Source organism: Balaenoptera acutorostrata, chromosome 9, assembly GCF_949987535.1.
Source record: "Balaenoptera acutorostrata chromosome 9, mBalAcu1.1, whole genome shotgun sequence".
NCBI classification, from domain to species: domain Eukaryota; kingdom Metazoa; phylum Chordata; class Mammalia; order Artiodactyla; family Balaenopteridae; genus Balaenoptera; species Balaenoptera acutorostrata.
In genome coordinates, this window is record NC_080072.1 from 53,661,549 (window position 1) to 53,687,568 (window position 26,020).

At 51.2% G+C, this 26,020-nt stretch overlaps 2 protein-coding genes across 3 annotated transcripts; one reads left to right on the forward strand and one right to left on the reverse strand.

Moving 5' to 3' along the window:
- Positions 1–1,352: 1,352 nt before the first annotated feature.
- Positions 1,353–17,256, forward strand: DNAJB13 (DnaJ heat shock protein family (Hsp40) member B13). Of its 2 annotated transcripts, XM_057552820.1 has the most exons (10): positions 1,353–1,484; positions 6,511–6,614; positions 7,686–7,847; positions 10,277–10,339; positions 11,054–11,211; positions 12,249–12,362; positions 13,459–13,572; positions 14,560–14,636; positions 15,187–15,368; positions 17,176–17,256. In XM_057552820.1, exons 1-9 carry the CDS (start codon positions 1,417–1,419, stop codon positions 15,338–15,340), a joined length of 1,014 nt encoding a protein of 337 aa, XP_057408803.1. In that variant the 5' UTR covers positions 1,353–1,416; the 3' UTR covers positions 15,341–15,368; positions 17,176–17,256. The 2 variants fall into 2 exon arrangements, with proteins under 2 accessions (XP_057408803.1, XP_007173777.2); XM_007173715.3 differs by lacking the exons at positions 10,277–10,339; positions 17,176–17,256 and having other exon boundaries at positions 15,187–15,452.
- Positions 17,257–18,986: 1,730 nt separating this feature from the next.
- On the reverse strand, positions 18,987–25,763 carry UCP2 (uncoupling protein 2). Its single transcript, XM_007173717.2, has 8 exons — positions 25,596–25,763; positions 24,615–24,771; positions 21,988–22,207; positions 21,620–21,830; positions 20,482–20,676; positions 20,299–20,400; positions 19,778–19,958; positions 18,987–19,430 (listed from the first exon to the last, which is right to left on the reverse strand). The coding sequence occupies exons 3-8, from the start codon at positions 22,111–22,113 to the stop codon at positions 19,316–19,318; spliced, it is 930 nt and encodes a 309-aa protein (XP_007173779.1). The 5' UTR covers positions 22,114–22,207; positions 24,615–24,771; positions 25,596–25,763; the 3' UTR covers positions 18,987–19,315.
- Positions 25,764–26,020: the final 257 nt, after the last annotated feature.

Consider the following 26,020-nt stretch of genomic DNA (forward strand, 5'->3'; position numbering starts at 1 on the left):
GGCACTTTACCTCTGTGGTCTTCCTTCCAAAGCACCCCAACCCCAATCTAAATCATAAGAAAAACATCAAACAAATCCCAATTGAGGGACAGTCTACAAAATACCTGACCAGTACTCCTTAAACTGTCAAAGTCATCAAAAACATGGAAAGTTTGAGAAACAGCTGTAGCCAAGAGGAGCCTCAGGAGACATGACAACTAAGTTTATTTTTATTTATTTATTTATTTATTTTGGCGGCGCCATGTAGCATGTGGGGTCTTAGTTCCCTGACCAGGGATCGAACCCGCACCCCCCTGCATTGGGAGTGTGGAGTCTTAACCACTGGACTGCCAGGGATATCCCCACAACTAAGTTTAATGGGATATCCTGGATTGGATCCTGGAACAGGAAAAAACAAAACAACACAAAACAAAAAACGGCATTAGGGGCTTCCCTGGTGGCGCGGTGGTTAAGAATCCACCTGCCAATGCACGGGACACGGGCTTGCAGGGGACACGGGTTCGAGCCCTGGTCTGGGATGATCCCACATGCCACAGAGCATCTAAGCCCATGCGCCACTACTACTGAGCCTGCGTGCCATAACAACTGAAGCCCGCACACCTAGAGCCCATGCTGCACAACAAGAGAAGCCACTGCAATGAGAAGCCCGCGCACCACAGCGAAGGATAGCTCCCCCTTGCTCGCTACAACTAGAGAAAGCCCACGCGCAGCAGCAAAGACCCAACACAGCCAAAAATAAATAAATAAATTTATTTAAAAAAACAAAACAAAAGGCTTTAGGGTAAAAACTAGGAAATCTGAATAAAGGATGGAGTTATGTTATAAATGATGTACCGATATTGGTTATTATTTGTGATAAATGTACCATACTCATGTAACGTGTTAATGATAGGGGAAACCTGGTGTGGGGCATATGAGAGCTCTACTATCTTCACACCTTTTCTGAAAATCTAAAAGCATTCTAAAATAAAGATTTATGTATTTGTCTGAAAACTTTTAATTAAAACCAATTGCTACTCTCCTTTAAAACTGTTTTCTTTTTAAATTACTATTTTTTCTGAATTTTATTTTTTTTATACAGCAGGTTCTTATTAGTTATATTTTATGCATATTAGTGTGTGTATGTCAATCCTCATCTCCCAATTCATCCCACCACCCCCACCCCCCGCCACTTTCCCCCCTTGGTGTCCATACGAAAAACTCTGTTTTCTGAGTTGAGTGATCCTTAGGCTCGCAGAATCAGTCCCAGTTTTCTCAATCCCTCTTCTATGGGCACAGCTGAGAAGGCGGTTTGCTGAGGCAGGAAGGATTACAACTCCCAGAGTGCCCCTGTGCGGTTGTCAGGAGCAACCACTGAATGCAGACTAACAGATCCGCTGGAGTCAGGACTATCCACCGACTGACAACCAGCCAGCCATGGGCCAGGATTATTACTCTGTGCTCCAGATCACTCGCAATTCAGAAGATACCCAGATCAAGAATGCGTGAGTGGGGGCAGGAGCGAGGCTTTTGGGTTGTGCTGGGACAGGCCCACCCTCATCTCTTCCAAACTGAGCTTTCCTGCACAGCTTAGGGCAGGCAAGGTAGACCTTGTTCCTTTTCTTGCTTCTTGCACACCTACTTCCTGGCTTTGGGCTGGGTCAGGGTTCCCAATCCATCATCCTTTACTCTCTATGCCCTGTCTGCTCTCCTGGGTACCCTGGTTTTCCTAGCAATAAAATGGTAACAAAGGAGACTTTATGCTTAATATTATGGAGACCCAAAGTATTGTGAACTGGAGAGTGACCTGACCAGATGGATGTATTACATATTTTATTCTGGCTGTCCACGTGGGGTTTTGGCATTGAATAAATTACATCTCTGAATAGTTCCATCAAGTCTTGGGGACTTTGTGGTGTGTCTAAGACAGGAATCAGCACATTTTTCTGAAAAAATATTTTTTGACAAATATTTACTGAGCGCCTACTTATATGGGTTCGGTGCAGTCTCAGCAGCTAGAGATATCGTGAATCAGATGTGCAGCTTAACTTTGTTGGTGGATACAGATGTTGAATAAGTCACAGCAAGCTTGATGAATGTTACGAAAGGGGACATACAGGGCATGTGGAAGCTATCTTGGAAGGAGAGAGACCCTTTCAGAAGCTGTCATGATAATCAAGGCAAAAGATGAGGCTTGAAGCAGGGCAGTGGGCTGGAGAGAGAAGAGAGAATGGACTTAGCTATAAATTGGGTCATTGCAGGGTCAAGAAAAAAGGGAGGAATCTAGGACAATTTAATTAATTAAGGTTGTATGATAACAGCTACACTTACTGAATTGTGCAGATGCTGTTCTGAGAACCTTCCATCATTATTTCACTTAATCCTCACAACAGCCCTGAGAGGTAGGTACCATTATTATCCCAAGGCTATGTGCCTAGTAACCGGCAGAGCCAGTATTCAGACACCTTGCCTGCTCTAATTGCCTACCACGGGCCAAGTCCCATAGGGGATCTCAGTGGGGTAAGTAGAGAGAGTCTATAGTGTGGCTGGCGAAACAAGACACAAACTTGTTAATCAATTAGAGAACAATTCGGGACAGTGTGTGATGTCACCCACTGTTCATAGCATTTCATTGGCCAGTGAGACCTGTCTAGGGAAAGGTCACAGGGAGGGAGGGCAGTTGGAATGCAGAAAGATAAGCCCAACTTAAGCACTGGAAAGAGCCAGGTCTGAACCTAGGTTCTCTTATCTGCTAGCTGTGTGACCTGGGCAAATTGCTTAACCTTTCTGAGCCTCAGTTTTCCCATCTCTTAAAAAAAATAAAATGAAAAATAAGAATTGTTGTGGTATTGAAATAGAATTATATGAGATAATGAGCATGAAAATGCCCAGCAATCATTTGCATCTGAAACCATGTCTTATAAAGAGTGATTAAAAGAACCATATATGTTCCAAACAACAGTCCTTAACCTTTCTCCCCTGAAACAACTCTTTTTTAAAAAAAATTTATTTATTTATTTATTTATTTTTGGCTGCGTTGGGTCTTCATTGCTGCACGCGTTTTCTCTAGTTGCGGCGAGCGGGGGCTACTCTTCGTTGCGGTGTGCAGGCTTCTCACTGCTGTGGCTTCTCTTGTTGCAGAGTATGGGCTCTAGGCATGTGGACTTCAGTAGTTGTGGCATGCAGACTCAGTAGTTTGGCTCCCAGGTTCTAGAGCGCAGGCTCAGTAGTTGTGGCGCACGGGCTTAGTTGCTCCACGGCATGTGGAATCTTCCTGGACCAGGGCTCAAACCCATGTCCCCTGAGTTGGCAGGCGGATTCTTAACCACTGCGCCACCAGGGAAGTCCCCCTGAAACAACTCTTAAGGCATGAGTCACATGTTTGACACACTCTCCCATGGGAGTACCTAGATTTTGACCCCTCCCCCCAAAAAAGGCTAAACTTATGTAATGAAGACAAGCACCACGATGATTCATAATCGCCCAGCTATTAACTTCTCACTCATTCATCCTAGGCTGCCACATCTGGGCTGTGACTTCACCCCTTCCTCTCCCACTCAGCAAAGCAGGTGAATGAGAGTGATGTTACTGCAGAGCTTAAAACCACTCAAATTTATATGGAAAACTGAACTCTTCTAAAACCTCGTTACTTTTACTCACTGTTAGAGTTTTCTTGCAATTCTCACACCTGACTACAACCTTTGTAATTGAGAAGGGCTGGTTTAGAAGTCTCAGGGAGGGTGTGAAAATTGCCTTCAAGTCTGTCAAGGTAGACAGAGCAGATTCTGTCTGTAAGGCCCCCCAGGGCAGAGCCAGGACCAGGACCCTCGTGGATGGAGGCAGAGTCACAGGACAGCAGACCCAGCTCAGTAAGAGAAAGCTTTGCCTAAAAGTCAGACTGGCCCCATAGCGAAATGGGCTGCCTTGTGGGACAGTGATTTCACAACGTTTACTCATTGCACTTGGTGCTAGGCACTGAGGACACAGAGAACTGGACACAGCAACTGGAGGGACTCACTCACAGGCTGGTGGGAGAGACAGATTCATCAAACAACTGAAACACCACGTGCTAAGTACGAGGATCAAAGGCACTTGGGGATGTGGGAAAGAGTATCTAATCTAGACTGGAAACTGCAGTCAGGGAAGACATCCTGGAGGAGTTGACCCCTGAGTTGAATGTGGAAAGATGAATAAATATTTGCCAGGAGGAGATGAAAGGGGCTGGAGAGGGGTGAGCATTCCAGGTAAAGGGAGGAGAATGTCAAAGCCATGAGCAGTGCAGAGTGCGGAGTTTGGAGCCTGGAGAGAAGGACAGGAGAGGTCGTGGGAGCAGGAAGGGAGAGCTGTGAGTGAGAAGGGCAGAGAGAGAAGCGGAAGTTGAATCTCAGAGACATTTGAATTTTATGCTGAAGACAAAGGGGGAACCAGTAAAGGGTTCAGGCAGGAGAGTGACTTGGTCAGGGAGCATTTTAAAAACATCAAATTAACAAAACAGAGAGAGAGATCAAACTGGTGGCAGCACACAGAATAGACTGGAGAAGGGGAAACTGGAAACAGGAAGACATGGTTCTGCAATGGTTGTAGGGATGAAGAAGCAGCAAGAAAACATTATTTAGAAGGAAAAGCTGATGTGCCTTGGTGACTGATGGGATGGGGGTGGAGGGGACGAAGGAGAACTTGGAGTGGAAGATACTCAGCTTTTCCGCTTCAGGGTCTGGACAAATGGGGAAAAGTTTAGGGAATGAAAATGTGTGCACGTTTGGGCTCATTGAGGTTGTAGGGCCCGTGAGACACTGGAGAGGAGATACCAAGTAGGCAGCTAGGTACAGAGGTCTGGAGCCAAGGGAGCGAACTGGTTTGAGATAGAGATTTGGGAATCACCAGCGTGTAGCTGGTGCTCAAAGCCGTCGGCCAGCTGAGCTTGTCCATGGAGTGTGTGGAGTGGAGTAAGGAGCACGGCAGAGCTCTGGGGTCACCGGCATGGAAGGTGTGAGCAGGGCTGAGGAGACGCCCCGTGACCGGCGGACCGTGTGTGGGACCACATGTGTACTGAGTGACTGAGGAGGCTGTGCGGATGCCCTCCTTTTGCTCCTGCAGACCCCCGCCCCACCTTTCTGCACCCTGCTCTCTGCTCTGGGAGACTGGCCCGTATGAACTGCATCAGCAGACCTCCTGGCCCTCAGACTTCCAGATGCATCCTGCAAAAGGAGCACAAGGCAGGAGATTGGGAGGGAGGAGGGTGGGGCAGGGGTATTTATTCCCAGCTCCCTCCTTATGGGATCTGTTCAGGTTGGCTATGGCCCTGAATCAAAGATCACAGCTTTTACCAAGGCCGTGTCCACACACTCTCTCCTGCGGGATTTCAGTAACCTCTCCCTCCCCTCACTGCTACAGGCTCATGGGTGGTCAGGGCACCTCAGGACTCGTAGCCTTAAGGTATTGTGCTGTCTTAAACTCTCCACAAATCACCAGCTCGTGCCATGTCTTTCCTCTTGGGATGTAATGATACAGATCCCCAGATGCTGCAGGTGTGGCATCACTGTGTGGTGGGATTGGGCAGACACATAAATGGGGGAAAGAGGGACTTCCCTGGTGGTCCAGTGGTTAAGAATCCACCTTCCAATGCAGGGGACGCGGGTTCGATCCCTGGTCGGGGAACTAAGATCCCACAGGCTGCGAGGCAATTAAGCCCACGTGCTGCAACTACTGAGCCCACGCACTCTGGAGCCTGCACGCCACAACTAGAGAGAAGCCCGAGCGCCGCAACAAAAGATCCTGCATGCTGCAGCGAAGATCCCACATGCCACAACTAAGACCTGCCTGACACAGGCAAATAAATAAACAAACAAATAAACAAATAAAAAAGAAATAGGGGAAACAATGAGCACAGAGGGGGAGACAGCGAGACAACCTGATCTGTGCTGAGTGCCTCTCTGTACCAGGCCCTCTGACACCTTATTTTATCTAATCTTCCCAAGAAGCCTGTGTGTCAGTTCAGACACCAAGACAGAATTAGATGTGCAAGAAGTGTTTGAGGGAAACAACTGTGAGGATGAAGCGGGACTAGGAATGTGCCGGGGAGCCTTCAGACCATAGTGCAGGTCTGATGCTTGTGGAAGGAGAGAGGGAAGGAAGGGCTGGGTAAGGAGGGCTGTGGCGTCGTCCAGAGAAAATCTCAGCCAGGCTGATGGGGAGGCCTCAAGCAGAGGTTGGGCATTGGAGGAGACCTGGGTCCTGTAGGGCTGGTGCAGCACTGATACCCCAAAAAGCATAGGCATAGGTTGGGAGCAGCTTGGGGCCAGTGCAGCCTCAGCACAAATGGCCAGTGGGGCAGCTACTGGGACTGTCAGTCAACCATGCACCCGACACTGGGTTCTCTTCCAGGGGATCTGAGTGATGTGCCTCCCTGGCCACCACAGCCCTGATTTATAGCTGGAACATCAAAGCTCCGAGAGACCACCAGGCAGCAGACAGCAGAGCCAGCTCTGAACCTTGGTCTGTGCCTCAGGATATTAACCCTCCTCGCTCTAGGTACCGGAAACTTGCCCTTAAGAACCACCCGTTGAGGTCCACTGAGACATCCGCAGCGGAGGCATTCAGGCAAATAGCGGAGGCCTACGATGTGCTGAGCGACCGTGAGTGATTGGGACTGAGCATGGAGGGCAGCTCCTCCGCCCCGCGTCTCTGTTAACATCATCCTCACGTCTCTGAGCGTTGGGCTTTCTGAGGGGGCCCAACAGAGAGTAAGCATTCCTCTTGCCTGCCCAGAATCTAAACAAATTGAGAAAGAAAACATAATGAACTGCCTTTCTCAGTAGGCACAAACTAAGGTGGAGGACGTGGTGTGGAGAGGCCCCAGATTAGGCTGATGTGCTCCCCTAGTCTCAGCAGTGCAGGACCTGGGGCAGGGCCCCCCCACATGCCCCATGCCCCACCCGTCCCCTGCAGGACTGCAGAGTGAGATGCTTGCTGCCAGGGAAGAAGGCTAAGGCTGAGGCAGACACGCCCGGTTATTCCCTGATTGCCAAGAAGCTACATCTCCATCTCCCCGAGGACAGCATATGTACAAAGGGACAGAGAGGGGTCTGTGATTAGGAAATCTCTCTCCTATGGAAAACTGAAGCCTAGGGAAAGAGATCCCCCGCCCCTGCCTGAGGCAGTGCCCACATGGGTTCCCTAAGGGCTTGTTCTGGAGACTGTAATCATGGATACTGTGCAGAAGAATGGCCAGAAGATCACTAATGTTTCTCCAGCCCCAAGTTTTCAGGACTTCGGACTCTAAGATTTCAAAGCTCTAGAATTTGGAAGCTCTAGAATTCTTACATCCTACAATCTCAAGGCCCTAGGATTCTATTTACCCCACAAAAGACAGTAGCTGTGATGACTGAGTTAAGCCAAACCCCAGGATGATAGCCCGACCCTCAGTCTCTCACTGTCTTCTCCGATCCCCATCCCTCCCCCAGCAAGTTTCAGTCTTTGTCATCTCTCCTCTGGGCTAGGGGATCATACCTAGGTCCACCCAAGATGAAATGAAATCCCTAACTTCTAGAGTCTCCCTCCAAAGACTGCCAGACAGCAGGCACCTTAGAAATAAGGCTGTTTTCGCCCCGCCCCTTCCTCTCTGCCCCATATCCTTCTGCTTCCCAGCCCTCCAGCTCTCTTAGCCCCTATGCTGGATCCCTCCTCAAGGTGACACATATCCACAGCTGTGAAAAGAGGCATCTATGACAAGTTCGGAGAGGAAGGCCTGAAGGGTGGAATTCCTCTGGAGTTTGGATCGCAGACCCCGTGGACAACTGGTTATGTCTTCCACGGCAACCCGGAAAAGGTTTTCCATGAGTTCTTCGGTGGAGATAACCCCTTTAATGGTAAGAGGTCCTGCCTGCCCCTTTGCCTTACTGGGAAGGACATAGCTATAGAAGATGCTTTTCTCTGAGTAGTTTTGTTTACTTTAAGAAATATATAGTCCATGGTAAAAAAAAAAAAAATTATTGAAAAAGAAATTCCAGTCCTCCATTCCTTCCCCAGAAGCAGCCACTCACTGTTAACAGTGTTTGTATCCTTCTAGAAATATTCTATGGATTTATGAGCTTATATTTATTTTTACACAGCCTTTTATTTTGTTAAGGACCACATTATATACACTGATTTTTTTTCACTTATATTTTGGAGATTATCTTATTATACATTATATTATAAACAGACCTATTTTATTCATTTTAATGGCTGCATAAGATTTCAACGTACAAGCGTGTGTTAGTGAGATGAATACAGGGATGGATGTGTGAATGATTCCAGGTTCAAGGCAAACTGACAAAGAGTTGATTTTCAAGGCTCCAAATCATCTTGCAAGGACAGTTCACCTTCAGACCTGTCTTCCTTCCTGGCTCCAGTTAAGCAACTCACAGAGTCTAGATTTTCATTGCCTGGCTATACTACAGCTTGTCTGCATTTCAAAGGTTTCCTCTTCCTCTTCTCCACATTGATATGTTAAGTGGGCTACAGCCTGCTCAGAAGCCCCTCCTACTGTGCATTGCCTTCACCTGTCTGCCAGAGGAAGCTGAGTTTATAAACTCCAGGTGAAACTGGAAAAGCAAGGGACTTGGAGTCAGAGGGCCTGTTTCAAATCAATGCACCACCACTTGTGAGCCATGTGATTCTGGACAAATCTCTTCACCTCTCTGAAACCTCAGCTTCCTCATTGTTAAACAGCCAGTTCCTCACAGGTCATTATCAAATGAGATGATCTTTATGAAAATGGGCTTTGGAGTCAGAAAAATGCCATACAATGGGCCTATCTCTCCCAGGGACAGGTGCATGGGGAAGAAGCTGTTCAGAGGAGCCAAACCAGAGCTTACAGGGGCATTGCTCATTAGGGAAGGTCAGATTCATGGTATGGGGGTCCCTCAGGCAATGCCCAGGAGTTATACTGCTATAGTGCTTCACCCTAGGGGTTCTTGTGTCCCATCTCCCTGCAGAATTGAGGGGCTTGGCTTCCTGTGACCTGGCTTTTGGGGTGTCTGAGACCTGGCACACCATAGGTGCTGGGAGAACAAATGAATTCAACCATGCAAGAGGGGACCCGGTAATTCACAGGCCTCTCGATGACCCATCACATTTTTTTTTTTTGAATTTTTGAGTTTTATTTTATTTATTTTTTATACAGCAGGTTCTTACTAGTTATCTATTTTATACATATTAGTGTATATATGTCAATCCCAATCTCCCAGTTCATCACACCACCACCACCCACCACTTTCCCCCCTTGGTGTCCATACGTTTGTTCTCTACATCTGTGTCGATGACTCATCACATCTTAAGGGGACAGAGTGTGACACCACCTTGCCCTCCCTAGCCTAAGGTCATTCTAGCCTGCAAAGTTCTTTTTGTGACACTAACCAGCAGGGGCAGAGTACAGAAAAATCTTAATTATGATAGTGACCCCTGCAGTTTACAAAGGGCTTCATTAAGCATAGTGGTTAAGGGCACAGGTTCTGTAGTCAAATCCTCCTGGGTTCACATCCCAACTCTACCACCACTAGCTGTGGGACTGTGGGCATTTTGTTTGACCTCTCTGGGCCAATAAGATAATATCGCAAAGATTTGAGAACAGCACCTGACACGTAGTAAGCTCTCAGAGAGTTTTGTTTTTAGTTATTTTTTTAAAGATTTTTTTTTTTGATGTGGACCATTTTTTAAGTCTTTATTGAATTTGTTACAATATTGCTTCTGTTTTATGTTTTGGTTTTTTTGGCTGCGAAGCACGTGGGATCTTAGCTCCCCGACCAGGGATCGAACTGGCACCCCCTGCATTGCAAGGCAAAGTCTTAGCCACTGAACCACCAAGGAGGTCCCTCTGAGCTAGTTTTAGTTCATCATCATCTTGTTATCTGATCCTAATGGTGGAAGGCAGGTCAAGCATGTTACCCCACCCCACAGACTGAGAAACTGAAGCCCGGACTATTGCAGTGCACCTCAAGGGCAGGGGCTCTTTGCACTAGGATGGAAGGTGGGGCAGCAAGAGGGGTTATGGGTGTAGAGCTGGGAAGGGCTAGAAGAAGTTGAGGAAAGAGGAGTTTGGGAACATGTTGGTGACACCTCTAATTTGTTAGGGATTAACCCTGTCTCTCCCCATCTCAGCTGCTGACTTCATAGAAATTTGAGTCTGGGGTCTCTAGTGGTCTCGGGCTGGGCTGAACAGGGAGGAGGAATGGAGCCTGGGGAAGGGTAGGGAGGACTGGCATGCTGTTACCCTCCTCCACAAAAGCTAACAGCACATCATTTCTGGCACTACCAGCCACTGCCACCAGAGGACACTCCTCTCCTGAGGCAGCCAGAGTTGAGGAGCACTTCCCCAGAGGTAGGGGTGGGGTCGGGGAGGGAGGTAGGGAAGTGTGGGTGAAGGGAGTCCAAAGTGGGGGATGAAGCAGTAGAGGGCATCAAGAGATGGTAATCCTTGGATCTACAGTTGAGGATGTTACTGAGTCCAAGCTTCTACTGCTTGCTGCAGGACAGGCCAATAAATTGAGAGATGAGTTGTTGGGGGCAAGGAATAGCAACTATATTTGAAAAGCCAGCAAACCAAGAAGATGGTGGACTCATGTCCCAAAGAACCATCTTGCCTGAGTTAGAATTCAGGCTTCCTTTATACTAAAAGGGGAGGCAGTAAAGTCACATTTCCTAGCTCCGGTCAGCCTCAGGAGGGGAGGTGTTAATTTCTTCCTTCCTGCAGTCATTCACAGGTGAGCCTGGTCAGGATGTTACCTGTGAGCTAAACAAGGGTATTTTAGCTTAATGCTCATTACCTGGGAGGTAGGGTTCCCAGAGATGGGCCATTACATATAATTTAAGCTTATAGGTAACATCCATTTAGTGATTAACTTGTAATAGAGTACAAAGGTTCTTCCCTATTACAAGGACAGCTCATTGGCCCGGCCAAACAGTCTGAGTCTGCGAGGTGGGAATGGGAGTCTGGGTATTACACTTGGGGACTGAAGAGATGGAGGGATTGTCTATGAATCCGAGTTCCTGGACACAATTTCTCCTACTCCTTGCCTCTCCCCACCTCCTGCAGAGTTTTTTGATGCAGAAGGAAATGAGGTGGACTTGAACTTTGGGGGACTCCGGGGCCGAGGGGTCAAGAAACAGGACCCCCCAATCGAACGAGACCTCTACCTGTCCCTGGAGGACTTATTCTTTGGCTGCACCAAGAAAATTAAGATCTCCCGAAGGGTGAGTACTTGGGAGCCACCTTCTGTCCCCTCCAACCCTACTGGTCACCTCCTCCCTGACCCTAACTGGAGACCTCAAGTATGGTCTCTTACAGAATCATGGAATCTTAGATTTGGAGATGGTAGAATTCTAAAATCTGAAGTTTGGTAAGGGACAATTGAGGGTATTAGCCTGGTTCTTCCCTAATGCGGGAATCCCCTCTGTGTGCTAACTGGGAGCTCTTTCCGTTCTTCTCAGTTCAACCCCATCCCTGAGGGAAGAGGGAGAGCTCTGGGTGGGAGGAGTCTCCTGTGAATTCTGCTCTCTGGGCATTACCAGACCATACCCTCTGGGTTTACATCTGGGTGTCCGCCTCATGAGTAAGAAGGAGCTGTGCGGGCATGGAGGGGTGGGCTGGGGGACAGTTCCCAAGGGGACTGGTTGAAGAAGACCCTCAGTGCCCCAGGGTCCAGACCCTGCATTGGCCCTGTCCCATGGTCCAGCCCTGTGCTAGGCACATGAGCAAGGCCACCTCACACCTTTGCCCAACAGAGGAGATGCCAGCTGTAGCCATGCTTTCCGCAGATGGCACCCATCTGGGTACGTGATTGGAGAATAGATGGATGACATAACAGAGGAATGCTTTGGGTGAGGCTGAGATATGTTGCCCTCTGTGGTCTTTCTCCCTTCGGGATTAAGAGACCTGCCAGAGGCTCAGGGCCAAAGCCTCTGGGGTGGGAGAGGAAGTGAGTGCGTGTTCACCGTGTGTCTGTTAGAAGCCAGGGCCACGTAATTTCTAGGGCTGGAGTTGTAGCCTTGATCGACTCATGGTGACTGATTGGCACCTCAGGCCCTAACCCCATGACACGCCCTGCCATCCTGGAATCATAAACTCTTGGTTCCAGTGGAATAGGGTGGGAGTGGGGATGGCTCAGGGCAAGTTCTCCCCATTGCTAGAGAACTGAGCTGAGCACAGATCCCATGGAGCATCTCTCATGTGTGTAAAGGCCAGCTGGGAAATCCTGAGCAAATCTCCCTCCCCTGTCATCTCGCTACAGGTGCTGAACGAGGATGGGTACTCCTCTACCATCAAGGACAAGATCCTCACGATTGACGTGAAGCCTGGTTGGAGGCAGGGCACACGTATCACCTTCGAGAAGGAAGGGGACCAGGTGAGCAGGGAAGCTGCCTAGGGACAGTCACATGGGTTCATGTGGTGGGAAGACTGAGGGAGAAGGAGGCAATGCTTTTTCTTGCCCGTATGAGCCCTGGTCTGGAAGGGAGACCAGTCTGCAGCGTGGGTGAGCTGATCCCTAATGTCCATTCCGAGGGACAGAGCCTCACACAATGCCTCGGGGAGTGGGTAGCCCAGGGCTTCTCCCCATTTTGCAGAGTGAGAAACTGAGGCCTAGAGAGGGAAGGGACTTTCCCTGGGCAAGGGCACCAGAGCTGAAAGGAGAATCCAGTCCTAACATCAGTGTTCTTCCTGATTTTCTTTAGTGTTTCTCTGAGTAAAGCGCAACTATAGGAGCTACGCAGAAACCATTTATTTATAATAATTTTAAATTAAATACTTACTTAAATAAAAATATAAAATTATTGTCCAAGGCATGCTGAATCCTCAAGTCCTGAGAAGAGGCAGGATGATGGTGTCTTTGGAGCCAGAGTGATAAATTCCTCTGCCTGTACTTCTTGCCCCCTTTCTCACTTATGAAACACCTACTTCCGAAAAACCCACTTCAAGACCCAGCTCCAATGCTCTGGGCATCCTTCCCTGACCTCCCCCCCTGGGTCAGCGCCTCTCTGAGCTCCCGCCTCTGGGTTCCCTTTATCACTTTCTTGAGCCTGCTGAGGATTCACTGTGTGCCTGTTTCCTCCACTAGACTGGAAGCCCTTGGGGGGGGGGTGGCCAGTCTGATTCCTCTGTCACTAGGGCCCAGAAGAGACCCAGCAGAGTTCTGGAACTTAATGAAGCTTGGCAGAATAGACTTGCAGGCAGTTCTCTGTCCCCAGTACAGTGTTCTGCCCTCCAGCTGCGTGCATCTACTTGGGCTGCTCAGTAGAGGACAGTAATCGGGGTAGAGCAGGATTCTTTGGGGTAGGCTTCTCAGAGGAGGGGCTATGAAGCCAGACTGGAAAGGCCCTTCCAGAAAACCTGGTCTAATCTCCTCATTGTTCAGAGGATGACATGGGGACAATAGAGGCAGAAACTTGGCCAAAGTCACACAGCCAATTAGGCCTTGTCATCCCTTGGCTCCCCCTGCCCAGGGTCCCAACATCATCCCAGCCGACGTCATCTTCATCGTAAAGGAGAAGCTACATCCTCGCTTCCGCAGGGAGAACGACAACCTCTTTTTTGTGAACTCCATCCCCTTGGGCAAGGTGAGTGGGCAAAGTGGAGGAACAAGGGGTGGGCAGATCAGAATGAGGCCCCCCACCTCATGGGAGGCTCTGAGGCAAGCAGGCCTCACTCGCCACTCCCCCCGGTGCATGGCGCAGGCCTTCAGAACGTGATAAGTGCCACACAAAACCTTTGTGGCTGTCTTCACTCCTGAGTGTGAGTGGCCCCTCTGCGCCCTCACAACACAAGCAAAAAATTGGGCACCAGCCTAGACTTTGCCGCCCCTCCCCGACCCCACCTGCGGTCAGGCACTAAGTCCTGTTAATTCCACCTCCAAATCTCTTTCCACTTGGTCCACTTCTGTTCAGCCCCACTGTCCAGGTCTGTGCATCTGGGTGTGTGCAGCAGCTTTCTCAGTGGCCTTCCTGCCTTTCTTCTCATCTCCTTCAGGCACTTCCCCACCAGGGTCTTTCCACAAAGTTATCTGACCCTGCCACACTCCTGTCTAAACATCTTTGCATGGCATTCAAGGCCCTCTGCTGTCTGGCCCCTGCTGATCTCATCCCCTGCACTGCAGCCACTGCCACTTAGAGCTCCTGCCCATTGGGTGCATTCTTTTTCACACCCTCGTTCTCTTGCTTATGCTGGGCCCTCTGCCTGGAGTGCTGTCTGCCCACCTTGTCTAACTGGCAGGCTCCTCCTCACCCTTTAAGGCCCTCATCAACTGCTACCACCACTAGGGAGCCCTCCTGCCCCACCCCAGAATGGTTCGGTGGACCCGCCGCCTTGGCTCCCACCGACCCCTTTACTTCCCTCTGTCATAACATGTATCAACATCATTCTTGTCTCCCAGACTGTGAACTCCTTGAGAGCAGGTAATAGCCTGGCTCACTCACCTATTAGTCCTTGAACATCCTTCTGTCTCCAGTGCGTAGGGCCTGGCACTGAATAGTCTCATAAAGTGCCTTCTAAACAGAATGGACATGGGGACCTCCCCCACTCCCACCTTTGGCCTTAATGTCCCCTAGGCTCTGACCTGCTGCACCGTGGAGGTGAAGACCCTAGATGACCGTCTGCTCAACATCCCCATCAATGACATCGTCCAGTGAGTCCATCTGCTTGGGCCCCAATACGCAGAAGGGCTGCCTGGTCCTTAGAGGGTGTGTCGGACAGGCTGGCCTGGTATAGTTGTTCAGGTTGTACCCAGCACAAAGGGGTGAGAGAGACTGAAATCCAGCCCCCTCTCTGGCCAAGCTGCAGGCCGCCATTGTGGAGGCCAGAGGCCCGCTGTGTTGGGAAATCCTTGTTGCCTTCATCCTCTAGAAGTTCTAGAATTCTGAGTTGCATCCCCTAAGCCCTTTTCCAAGCAAGGCCCTCTGCATGGGAAGCTCAGCAGCCCAGCACTCCCCCAGCCCAACCCAGGGTCTGCTCCTTGTCCTGTTTCCCATCTAAAATGGGATTCCTGGAATCCACAATCAGAGCCTCAGTGTAAACAGTTTTCAGGGAGCAAGTTGTCTGGAACAAGCCAGTCTCCTCTCCCCTCCCACTAGTTCTAGAAGCTGCTGACCGCCCCACACCTGAGGTTTTCTGGGCAGGGGCGGTTGTGCTGCTCTGGGGTGCCCTCTGAGCCCCCTTCTTTCATCCTCCCGTCTCAGCCCCAAGTACTTCAAGAAGGTGCCAGGTGAGGGGATGCCGTTGCCAGAGGACCCCACCAAGAAGGGGGACCTCTTCATTTTCTTTGACATCCAGTTCCCCACCCGCCTCACACCCCAGAAGAAGCAGATGCTGCGCCAGGCGTTGCTGACATAACTCTGGTGGGCTGCAGACTGGAGCAGGGGTAAGAGAAGGCTAGCTGGGCCTGACCCCACGCCTACCCCCAGCACGGGGTGTGCACGGGAGCCAGCCCACTGCACAGGCATGACGTGAGGACCAGATGGCCTGGGATTTTAAACTGATACAATAAAGTTTTATTTCCTATCCTCCAGCTACACCCAAGAGAGTGTGTGTTGGAGGGAGAAGAGCTTCATACAGCCCTTCTTGTGGAGCAGAGGGAGGGGCAGGGCTCAAGAAGCTGAGGACCTGGGACCCTGTCCTGGCTGTGTGAGCCTGGCCAGGTCCCTGAGGGTTCAGAGCCTCTGTGCTCCCACCTTGATAGCGTGGGGCAATGCTGCATCGTCTCTGAGGGTCCCCAGCTCTATTTCTCATGACACATGATCTTTGGAAGGGCAGTCTCTAGTGTGATATAGTCACATTGTACTCAGGAAAGCAAAGCAAAAAGAGAACAAAACACTCGTCTCAGGTCACACAGGGCTCAGTGGCAAAGCTGTCATCAGAACCTTGAAGGTCACTTCCCACAGCCTCACTCTGCTTAGATTAGAGGCAGCACGAAGGACACAAGTGCTGGAAATGGCTTTGGTTTCTGCCTTGCCTGGGCTGCCTCTAGGCAGGGTCTTATTTTTTTTTTTTTTTTAAAGGGAACTTTATTTTTAATTAATTAATTTATTAATTTATTTATTTATGGCTGTGTTGGGTCTTTGTTGCTACACGGGCTTTCTTTAGTTGCAGCAAGCGGGGGCTACTCTTCATTGCAGTGCGTGGGTTCCTCATTGCGGTGGCTTCTCTCTTTGCAGAGCACGGGCTCTAGGTACACGGGCTTCAGTAGTTGTGGCACGAGGGCTCAGTAGTTGTGGTTTGCAGGCTCAAGAGCGCAGTCTCAGTAGTTGTGGCACATGGGTTTAGTTGCTCCGTGGCATGTGGGATCTTCCCGGATGAGGGCTCGAACCCATGTCCCCTGCATTGGTAGGTGGATTCTTAACCACTGCGCCACCAGGGAAGCCCTAGGCAGGGTCTTAGAACTGGGCTCTGCTCCCAATCCTGCCACTGACCCTTTGGATGTTATTATCCATCGTGTTAGTAAAGCAGAACCCATAACCCTCCTCAGGCAGCTCATTGGTGTGAAAGTGCTTAGTGAACGCACTGCTTAGATTATCAGGGTTACAGCATTGCTACCAATGTGGCCTGGGGGAGTGCCAGCCTCCAAGCCCAGCTGGGCCTTTGCAGACCACACCTGCTTCCCCAGCCTGCCTTCCATCGACAGTGCAGCACGCACCTCTTCTGTGCCAGGGGAGGTGCCCTTCACTTGAGTCTGGACTTGGGCTAGGAGAGATCCAAGCTCATGACAGAGAGGGTGGCCACTTTTGTGAAGTGACTTAAGAGGTGCCAGAGGGAATTCCCTGGTCCACTGGTTAGGATTCCGCGCTTTTACTGCTGAGGGCCCGGGTTCAATTTCCAGTCACAGAACTAAGATCCTGCAAGCCACGCAGAGCGGCACCCGCCCCCAAAAGAAAAAAAAAAAGAGGTGCCAGAAAAGGGCCCCATAATATCCATATTGCTTGGATTCCACCATTCAAAGCATCATATTAGCTTAAGGGTTTTTTCTTAAATGGGGGCTCAGTACCACCAGTCAGCCATTTTTAAACCATCAGGGAGAAAGCAGCAGACCTTGAGACAGAGTCTTGACCCAGGGTTCACTAAAGAATAGGGGCTTTGGAGTTAGATGCACCTCAGGTGTTCTACTTAACCAGCTGTGTACCCTTGGGCAAATCGCTTCACCTCTGAGGCTATTTACAATCCCTATCTTGCAGGGCTGTGGAAACCAGAGGAGTGAAGCCGACTCTGCCCTGAGGCAGGACCCAGGTGGCAAGGTGGTGGTAGGTGCCCTGTTCTGAGAGCTAGCAAGTGGGTGAGGGCCTGCCTTGTGAAACTCTGGTGCTCCAGCTCTCCTCTAGGGCAGCAGCAAGGCCTGCTCTTAACCTCTTCCTCATGGTGAGACTCTCAGGCCTGTGAGAGCCATTTATGAGATTGTTGTTATTACCTCAGTGTGGTCTTCAGTGCTACCTTGTGAGTCAGGTATTTTATAGGCATTAAGGGTTGAGGAGTTACTGAGACCTCCTGGTATGCTGTCCAGTGGTTCCTACCACCTTTCCCAGCCCCTCATTGTTTCAGGGTCATGCCTAGAACCATGATGAAGTCTGGCGGCCTCATGTCCATGCCAGTGTCTGAAACACAAGGCTGGTGAATGAGCCAGCTGACAATGCCTAAGGCAACAAATTGCCCCTCAGTTTCCTCTGGTGCAAAACAAATCCTGCCTCAGAGGATTAATGTGAGAATTAAGGTGCATTAAGCACGCTGACCGGGTCCTCCACTTATGCTGACTCCCTGCCACCTTCACCCTGGCTTGACTCATGGCCCCCAACCCTGTCCCTCTTGGGGACTATGAGACCTCAGCTCAAAAGTAAGGTGAGGTTGTAAGTCAACTATACTTCAATAAAAATAAAAAGTAAGGTGAGGAATCCTGGGCCCTCTTTACTTCTCTACAACCCTAATATCCTGGACCCCTTGCCCAAGCACTGAAGGGCCCAGCCTCCAGCTCTGACCGGTGGGGAAGGCACAGTAGCACCAGCTGACTTAAACAGGAAGGTCATGTTCTCTGGGCTTGGCTCCACAGCTGCCCAACAGGCTTCCTGAAGGACCCCAGCCCCTAGGGGAAAAGTGCACAGGGGGAGGGAGGAGTCTTGAGTCCCAGTCCCAGTTCAGCTGCTGATTTCCTGTGTGTCCTTGCCTGCATGACCTGTCTCAGCCTTTAGCTTCTTCACACATCTATAAAATGGGCCTGGATGGCTTAATTCTAAGGGCCCAGCCCTTTACGAGATGCCTTGGGATTCTGGCACCTCACAGAGTCCCCTAACCCTTGAAACAGAAGTAGCCCTGCCCACCTACTTTCCTGACTGGAGACAGATGGTAGGAAGAGGGACAGGGAGGCTGACAGCCCTGGTTTGTCACCACCTCCCTGGGATCTCTAGCCTGGGGTGAGGGTGAGACTCTAAATGGAAAGACTCCTGCTGAGGCTGGATGTCTGCTCTACAGCCTGTCCCACCCAATGCAGTTATACCGCCTCCTAAGGGTATGACTGTGGAGGATGGGAAGCAACCTGACTTGTCCTCACTAAGCCTGGGACTTGGGGGAGGTGGATCTCCCATTTGTAAAATGGAATAAAATAAGACTACAGCATCTAAGGTTCCTAAGTTCCTCTAAATCTTCCAAGCAGCACAGGAGAAGCAGGGCAAACAGGAACACTCATTTTGCAGATTAACAGGCCCAGGGCCAGCTGGGGGGTTGGAAAGGCAGGTACTGGAGTACCAGACACTGGTGAGTGAAAGCCGAGTGGTCTGGCGAGAGAGCAAGGCCACTGCTGACTCCAGGCCGCTCCTTTACTTGCCACCTCAGCCCTGGCCTGGTCTGGAAAGAGAAGCAGACCGGATGACCTCCACCCAGATTGCTGGAGGAAGATGGGTCACACACCCCTTTCCAAGTCAGGTGGCTCCTCCCCTGCCTACCAGGTGCCAAAAGGGCCCATTAGACCAAGACCTCTGGTAAAAGAGAGAGGGAGGAGACGCCAGGGTTGAGCTTGTTTTATGGGTGACGTGCTAGTCGGGCTCAGGGGTAGGAGGCAGGACGAAGAGTCAGGCTGAACTTCTCAAGGGACTGAGGGCTTGAGATGCTGGCTGGTGCCAGGCTTCCCACGGTGTCAGCTGGGGTCAACTCCATCGGGACTGTGAGAGGCAACGGGGAGCTGAGGGGTGAAAATGTGGGGAGAGGGAAGGGAGGTGGTGGGAAAGGGAGCAGAAGGAAGGGGTGGGGAGAGAGGGAAGGGAATGAGGGGAGGAGGAAAAGGGAAGCAGGGCCAGGCTGCAGCCAAAGCCAGAGGTGATCAGCAGGGGAGGCTCAAAAGGGAGCATCCTGGGAAGCGCAGGCAGCCGCGAGGGCCCGTTTTAGCTGCTCGTAGGTGACGAACATCACCACGTTCCAGGAACCCAATCGGAGAAAGGAGGGCATGAACCTAGAGGGGAGAAAACACAGGTCATCTCTTTCACCCTGCTGGGCCCTGGCATCCAATCCAACCCAGATGCTCTGTCCCAAGGAAGTTGGGAGGGCCCAGGGAATGGAGCTGTGGCCTGTGAGCAAGAGTCCCCTGTGAGTCTGCATTTTAACACCCACAAAGTAGGCATGATAGCAACTCTGAAAGGAAGGAGTTAAGAGCACGAGAATGCCAGGACCAGGATCAGAAATAGTTTGACACGTGGTTGCCATGGCAACCACTCAGTTCTGGGTGGTTCTCTCTTACCTGTGTGATAGGTACAGGTGGCCAAGAGGCCTAGAATTGGGTGGGGTGGATCAGAGGCTCACCCTTTGTAGAAGGCTTGGGGACCCTCCTTCTGGAGCATGGTGAGGGCGCAGTGGCCAGCACTGCGGTACTGGCATAGGGCAGAGTTCATGTATCTCGTCTTGACCACGTCGACAGGGGAGGCGATGATGGTGGTGCAGAAGCCCGCCCCGAAAGCGGAAGTGAAGTGGCAAGGGAGGTCATCTGCCAAGGAGGAGGAGCAGGGGAAGCAGTCAGGACTCCTCACCCCATAATTCCAGAAGGAAAGAGATGATTTAAGTGGCTAAGGTCTCGTGGTTTTAGAGACACAGAGACTGCAGCTGGTACCTCTCCCAGTGTCTCTGAGAGTAACTTTGCCAATCTAGCCTCAGCACCTCAACGTGCAAAGTGGAAACTTCACCCCAGTTGGCTTCAATTCAGTGAAAGAGAAACTCACTCCATAAGCAAAGGGGAAATGGGATGAAAAGATATGGTCTCCAGGCAGACCCACACTGGCTCCTGGTTTGGGGGAAGGTGAGACCCAGCATCATCTACCCTAACTCACCTGTCATTAGGTTGGCCTTCAGGAGAGTGTCCTTGATGAGGTCATAGGTCACCAGCTCAGCACAGTTGACAATAGCATTACGAGCGACATTGGGAGAGGTCCCTGCAGAAAGAAAGGGTGCCTATGTGAGACCAAGGAATAGGGGAAGAGGAGGATGGGGAAGGGAAAACACCTGGTACACACCTTTCCAGAGTCCCCGAAACCCTTCCTCTCGGGCAATGGTCTTGTAGGCCTCAATGGTGCTTTGGTACCTCCAGCCACCTCCAGCCCGGGCCTGCGCTTGGAATCGGACCTTTACCACATCTGTTGGCTGGGCCACGGCCACAGCCAAGGCACCTGTGGTGCTGCCTGCCAGGAGGCGGCTCCCGATGCCGGCATCTGTGGGAGAACCATGGGGGTCAGTGGCCAGCTGGGTTTACACTCATTTTCCACCTCTCCTCACCAAAACCACGTCACTGTCATTTCCTGTCTTTACTGTAACCTTTCGGTAATAAGACCCAGACTAGCTCTGCTCTAAGAACTTTTTGCATCATACAATGTATCACTGGGAGTGTCTACTGCGTGCTGGGCACTGGGACACAGCGAGGAGCAGGACAAAATGAGACTTAATGCTTTCTTTCATAAAGCATTTTCATTCACTTCATTTTACCTACTCAACAGCCCCGAGAAATCAGAATCATTTTTTTTTTTTGGCAGCGCTGCGTGGCTTCTGGGATCTTAGTTCCCGACCAGGGATCAAACCTGGGCCCTGGCAGTGAAATTTGACAATATGAAAGGCTCCGAGAGAAGCGGCTTTTCTCAAGGACTGGGATTCATAGGACTTGGGTTCTCATCCCTGATCTACTTCTCCTTGCCGTGTGATCTTGGGAAAAGTCAACCTTTTGATCTGCGTTCTCATTTTTCTCACGCGTAAAATGGAGGGTGGGCATGGCATGCTGAGAAGGTGAAATGGAAGAGTGCTGGCCTTGGAGGCACAAGTCCTGAGTGTGTTTTCTTTCTGGCTCCCCATTAATGTGCCCTTGGCCAAGTCCCTCCCACCCCAGCAAGCCTCAGCCTCTTCATCTGTAACACGGGGATGAAACCACCTGCTCCCGAGGTGGCTGTGAGGACTGTCATGAGATGATGCCCTACTCGGAGCCTGGCACAGCCCAGGTGTTCAGGAATCATTAGAAGAATCAGGGACCCTTCTAGTTCTCAGTTCCTCTGATCTGAAATTCCTCCTAGAGGTCTTGGGGCCTAAAGGAACTGTGCAGCTAAAAGAACTAGGATCAACCATCACTGAGAAGAGGCCAAGAGGCCTATGGCCCAGCTCCACACTCACGCTCAGAGCCCTTGGTGTAGAACTGTTTGACAGAGTCGTAGAGGCCGATGCGGATGGAGGCGAAGCTCATCTGGCGCTGCAGGCCGGCGACCAGCCCTTTATAGAGGCTGCGGGGGCCCTCGGTGCGCACCATGGTCATGATGGTGCCCAGCACCCCGCGGTACTGGGCACTGGCCGCAGCCTGCACTGGCCCCTGCCTTTCTCCTTGGATCTGCAAGGCCAAGGCAGGTGGTTGCCCACCCCATCTCCTTCCATCCCTATGCTCTAAAATTTACAGCCCCCCAAAACCCCACTGGCCCTTGAGGAGTCTGTGTCTTGGGGAGGGAGCAGACTAGCCACCATCAGAACCCCAGGCTTCATCTCCTCACCTGTAGCCGGACTTTAGCAGTATCCAGGGGAAAGGTGATGAGATCTGCAATGCAGGCAGCTGTGCCAGCCCCCAGGAACTTCACAGTGGCAGTAGGGGGCACATCTGTGGCCTTGAACCCAACCATAATGCCAATTCCTGCTACCTCCCAGGAGATGAAGAAAAAAGAAGGGGGCACCTTCAGTCAGCAGCAAGACGAGACAGAGGAACTCTGCTGGAATCTAAGCCAAGGAGAGAGAAGGTCCATCACAAGCCGAAGCTCCAGACCCCGCCTTTTCACTACCCCACCCCACTTCCCCTGATAGCACCACCTCCCTAAGCAAGGACCCAGAGCTGCCCCTGGAGGGCAAATAGGAGTGAGCTCCACAGGCACCCAAACGGGGGCTGGAGAAGCAATTCATTCCTGAGAAGTCCTCCCTTTCACCACAGGGAGTGTCTGGATCACAGCTATCCTAGTGCTACCTCACAGGCACTGGCCCAGCCCTTTGTCTGCTGGGTGCAGAAATTTCACTGATGCCCACATTCCTGATTCTGCAGATCTGTTTAGATGGCAGACAGAAGTGGGGAAAAAGGTTTCAGCTAGACCAAGGCCTGACAGGCACAAACCCACAGGCTTATGCCCTGGATGTCTTAAGAAGGAGAGGTTCCTATGGATCTTGAACTAAGTCTAGAAGAAAAGGAGTGAACAAGACCTATTCAGCTCCTTCAATTCAGTCTAATTCTCTTCCCCACCAGCCCCCACACAGCTTGGGCTCTCTAGAGTCACTCTTTCAAGGAGTCTGCTTTGCTGGGCACTGGCTCACTGAGGCGCAGGAGATAATATCTACCCTAGAGGGGGACTTATTGTCTGGCACAGGGGATGGACAGGTGATTCAAGCTGCATTTGGGCTTGCAGAATATAGTCTCAAAGTGCAAAGGAGGGAACATCCAACTCCACTAGGAAAGAAAGGGTGGGTAATCAGAAAAGACTTAGAAAAGGTAGCATTTAGCTGGGCCTTGAAGGATACTGAGCAATTCTCAGGGCTGAGAGTAAGTGCATAGGTGCTGTACCCACCCCCACCCTGGGCCTACTGTGTAATGCAGGGAAAACTATTCCCTCTCTGGCCAGTTTCCTCTCCTCCTATAATATAGAGGGATCCACATCTTCATGAGAGGTGGGGATGTGGAAGTGCAGGTCAGAGCTATAGTGACAAAGGAAACCAAAACCTCCATTTTGTTCTCAGAATTGGAACAACACCTTCCTCCCCTGCCTTGGGAGGAAGTGAGCCCAGCACCCCAGTGGAGGAGGGTGACCTGCTTCTCTCCCCTGAGTTTCTTTCTTTCACTATGTAGGAGTGGCTGCTCTGAGCCTCACCTAATTGGCTGCCCCCATTGCTGGGGCCGGGAGGAAAGAGCTGGCCAGCAGAGGAATGATGTGGTGGCAGTCAGTTGTGAACACACAGACCCATGGAAACAAAATGCTCACCAGGCTTCTTCCTCCTGGGCTTCTCATCCCAGGTGGCTGGGCAAACAGGGAAGTCTAAACGCTACTCACCACTCAGTTCCTGGCCTTATTCATGCTTCCCTGGAGCCTGGCCCACATGAGGCTCAGTGAAGGCTGGCACTCAAGCAGCAGAAGGGGTTGATGAAGGTGTTCCAGAACCCCCAGCGTCCCTGCCCTGACATCCTCGTTCCCCAGGAAGTGCTCCACACCTTTCCTCCCCGCTCTGCCTGGCACATTCTGTTAGCTCACTTACTTGTCAGTGCAGCCCCGTGAGGTGGCTGCCCTTACCTCCATGTTTCAGAACAGGGAACTTAGTAAGCGTCCTGTCTGCAGGCTCCAAAGCTTATGCTATTTGCTTTGCACTCTGCCCAGCTCATTTCTTTCCTGCTGTTTTCTCAGCCCCAGGCCTTTCACGAGGAGGTCCAACACCCAAGTTCTCTCATGACAACGTGACAGTTCTGAGAAGGTTCAGGCAAACGGCATCCCTTCTCTGGGCATCAGAGACATGATGACATGAGTCAATCATGTCCTGACCTTGATCTGGGTTGCAACGTGTTGTGAGGGCCAGAGAAGAATAAGGCCCAGCCCCTGCCCACCTCAGAGACAAGTGCAAAGGCTAAGTTGCCATTTTGAATGTTGCCTTGGGTTTGCCATAAGTCAGGTCCTTCAGAGGCATGGGTATGAAGGCAAAGGTCTCTGTGCTAAAGACCATACCAAGAAGATTAAACTCAGGCCTAACGAGAAATAGTTAATAATATATTACAATCCCCAGCAAATAACCACTTTCACCTGATTATTAACTGCAATCTTAAGGATAGTCAAAAGCTTGAGTCAACAATATGTAGTTAGAACAATAGGTTCCTGTCCTAACTCTGCTGCTGACTCCTAGGGTGACCTGGGGCTAATCACTGTCCCACCTGGGCCTCAATATCCTCCTTTGTAAAATGGGGATTACCATCCTTGGATTGTCAGTTCAGCTTAAGGGCCAGAACGAGACCAGGGATATATGAAAGTGCTTTGTGAACGCTAAGAGTGACTTTACTGGGATGGTGGTGCTAGTTATTTGTGTTAATGTCCTGCTAAACCTGCCCCCAGACCACAGGGCTGAGGCAGTAGAAGACCCCTCCCTTAGAATGGACTCTTACCCGGCTCTGTTAGATCTCACGCTGAGGCCTTCAAGATCAAGCTTCTCTAAAGGCATCCCATTCTTCAAAGCTGCCAGTGGCTATCATGGCCTGATCCCTTTGGTTTTCCATAGAAAATGGCTGGGAGATGAAACACCTAATGGTCATACTATGTGTCCTGCAGGTGAGGGCAAAGGAGGAGAGTTTAGAAAGGGAAATGGACCTTAAAGGACCACACCCCAGCAAGGAAAGGGCCATCTGTCCAAGGCACATAAGCCCACTCAGTCCTTATCGGTGGGTGTGAGGGTAGGGAACAGGGTCCATTTCCCACAGAGCAGCTGGGGACTAATTAAGTGCACACACTGGAGGAGGGGGACACACTGGAGGAGGGGATGAACCCAGGAGTCCTCCCTCCCCCATCTGCTCTCTTAGTATCACACATTGCTCTGTTGCAGATTTCTCCTTTAGTGGAACTCAGTATTCTGGAGAAGCGTCCCGCAACACAGCAGACTCTGGTGAGTGGGAGTGGGGCGGGGGGGGGGGGGGAAGTCATGATGGGTCAGAGACTCGCTGAGTCAACTAGAGACCAGAGCGGGGCTGCGAGGAGGTTAGAGGGGCCTGGAGCGGGCCCTGCTGAGGCCGCATCAAGCAGCTCAAAGCCTCCTGCCAGCAGAAAGAGCCCCAGGAATGGCCTGGGGCCGCCTGGAGTGGGAGAGGTCATTCTGGTCTTCGCTGAAGGTCCCCCACCCCGGCCGAGGAGAGGAAGTGGAAGGGTAAAGGCTTATATTACAGCCATTTGAACGCGAGAAGTAAAGAACAAAAGCAAGACACGAAAAGAGTGAAAGAAGAGAGATAAAGAAAAACAACAAAAGGTAAAATACAAAATAGGGTGGGAGGCTAGGAATGAAATTAAAGGTGGCGCGCGGGTCCCTTCCGCCGGGGTAGCGGGAGTAGGGCAGGTATAGCGGGCGCAGGGCTGGGGCGGGCCGGGGCCGGGCTCACCGGGCCGCAGGGAGAACAAGCGAGTACTGGCAATTTATATCTGTCGGCGGGCGGAGCGCGCATCCACGGAGTGCAGACTGTACTCGACCCAAAGGCGCGGCCGGCCGGGCTTGCAGAGAGGTAGGCAGAGGGTGCGGCGCGACTTCGATCTATGGGGCGGGGCCTGCTGGGCGGAGGCGGGACCTGCGGGCTCCGAGGGCTGGGAGGCGGCCCTTTAGCTGCCGCATTTCCGCAGAGACCGCCACGCCCAGCGTTTTCTCCGCGCCTTCCTCCACTTCCATTTCCGGGAGCCGATCCCAGCGTCTGACTTTTCGTTCCCCCATAGGCTTACCCCTCGCCCCGCCAACTTCATTGTGAGGATGGCAAGACTGACTCCCGGAAAGAAGCAGAGGCTGCCCAGGGTCATACACGCCTCTGGCCCCTAG

What these genes read in the sequence shown, in the direction of transcription:
- DNAJB13 (XM_057552820.1), top strand. Translation starts at nt 1,417, where the DNA reads ATGGGCCAGGATTATTACTCTGTGCTCCAGATCACTCGCAATTCAGAA. An exon ending in TCGAGAAGGAAGGGGACCAG is followed by an intron (nt 12,363 to 13,458) that starts GTGAGCAGGGAA and finishes CCCCCTGCCCAG; the next exon opens with GGTCCCAACATCATCCCAGC. An exon ending in CCCATCAATGACATCGTCCA is followed by an intron (nt 14,637 to 15,186) that starts GTGAGTCCATCT and finishes CTCCCGTCTCAG; the next exon opens with CCCCAAGTACTTCAAGAAGG.
- UCP2 (XM_007173717.2), bottom strand. Translation starts at nt 22,113, where the DNA reads ATGGTTGGGTTCAAGGCCACAGATGTGCCCCCTACTGCCACTGTGAAG. An exon ending in CTGCTAAAGTCCGGCTACAG is followed by an intron (nt 21,831 to 21,987) that starts GTGAGGAGATGA and finishes TTGGCCTTGCAG; the next exon opens with ATCCAAGGAGAAAGGCAGGG. An exon ending in CTACACCAAGGGCTCTGAGC is followed by an intron (nt 20,677 to 21,619) that starts GTGAGTGTGGAG and finishes GTTCTCCCACAG; the next exon opens with ATGCCGGCATCGGGAGCCGC.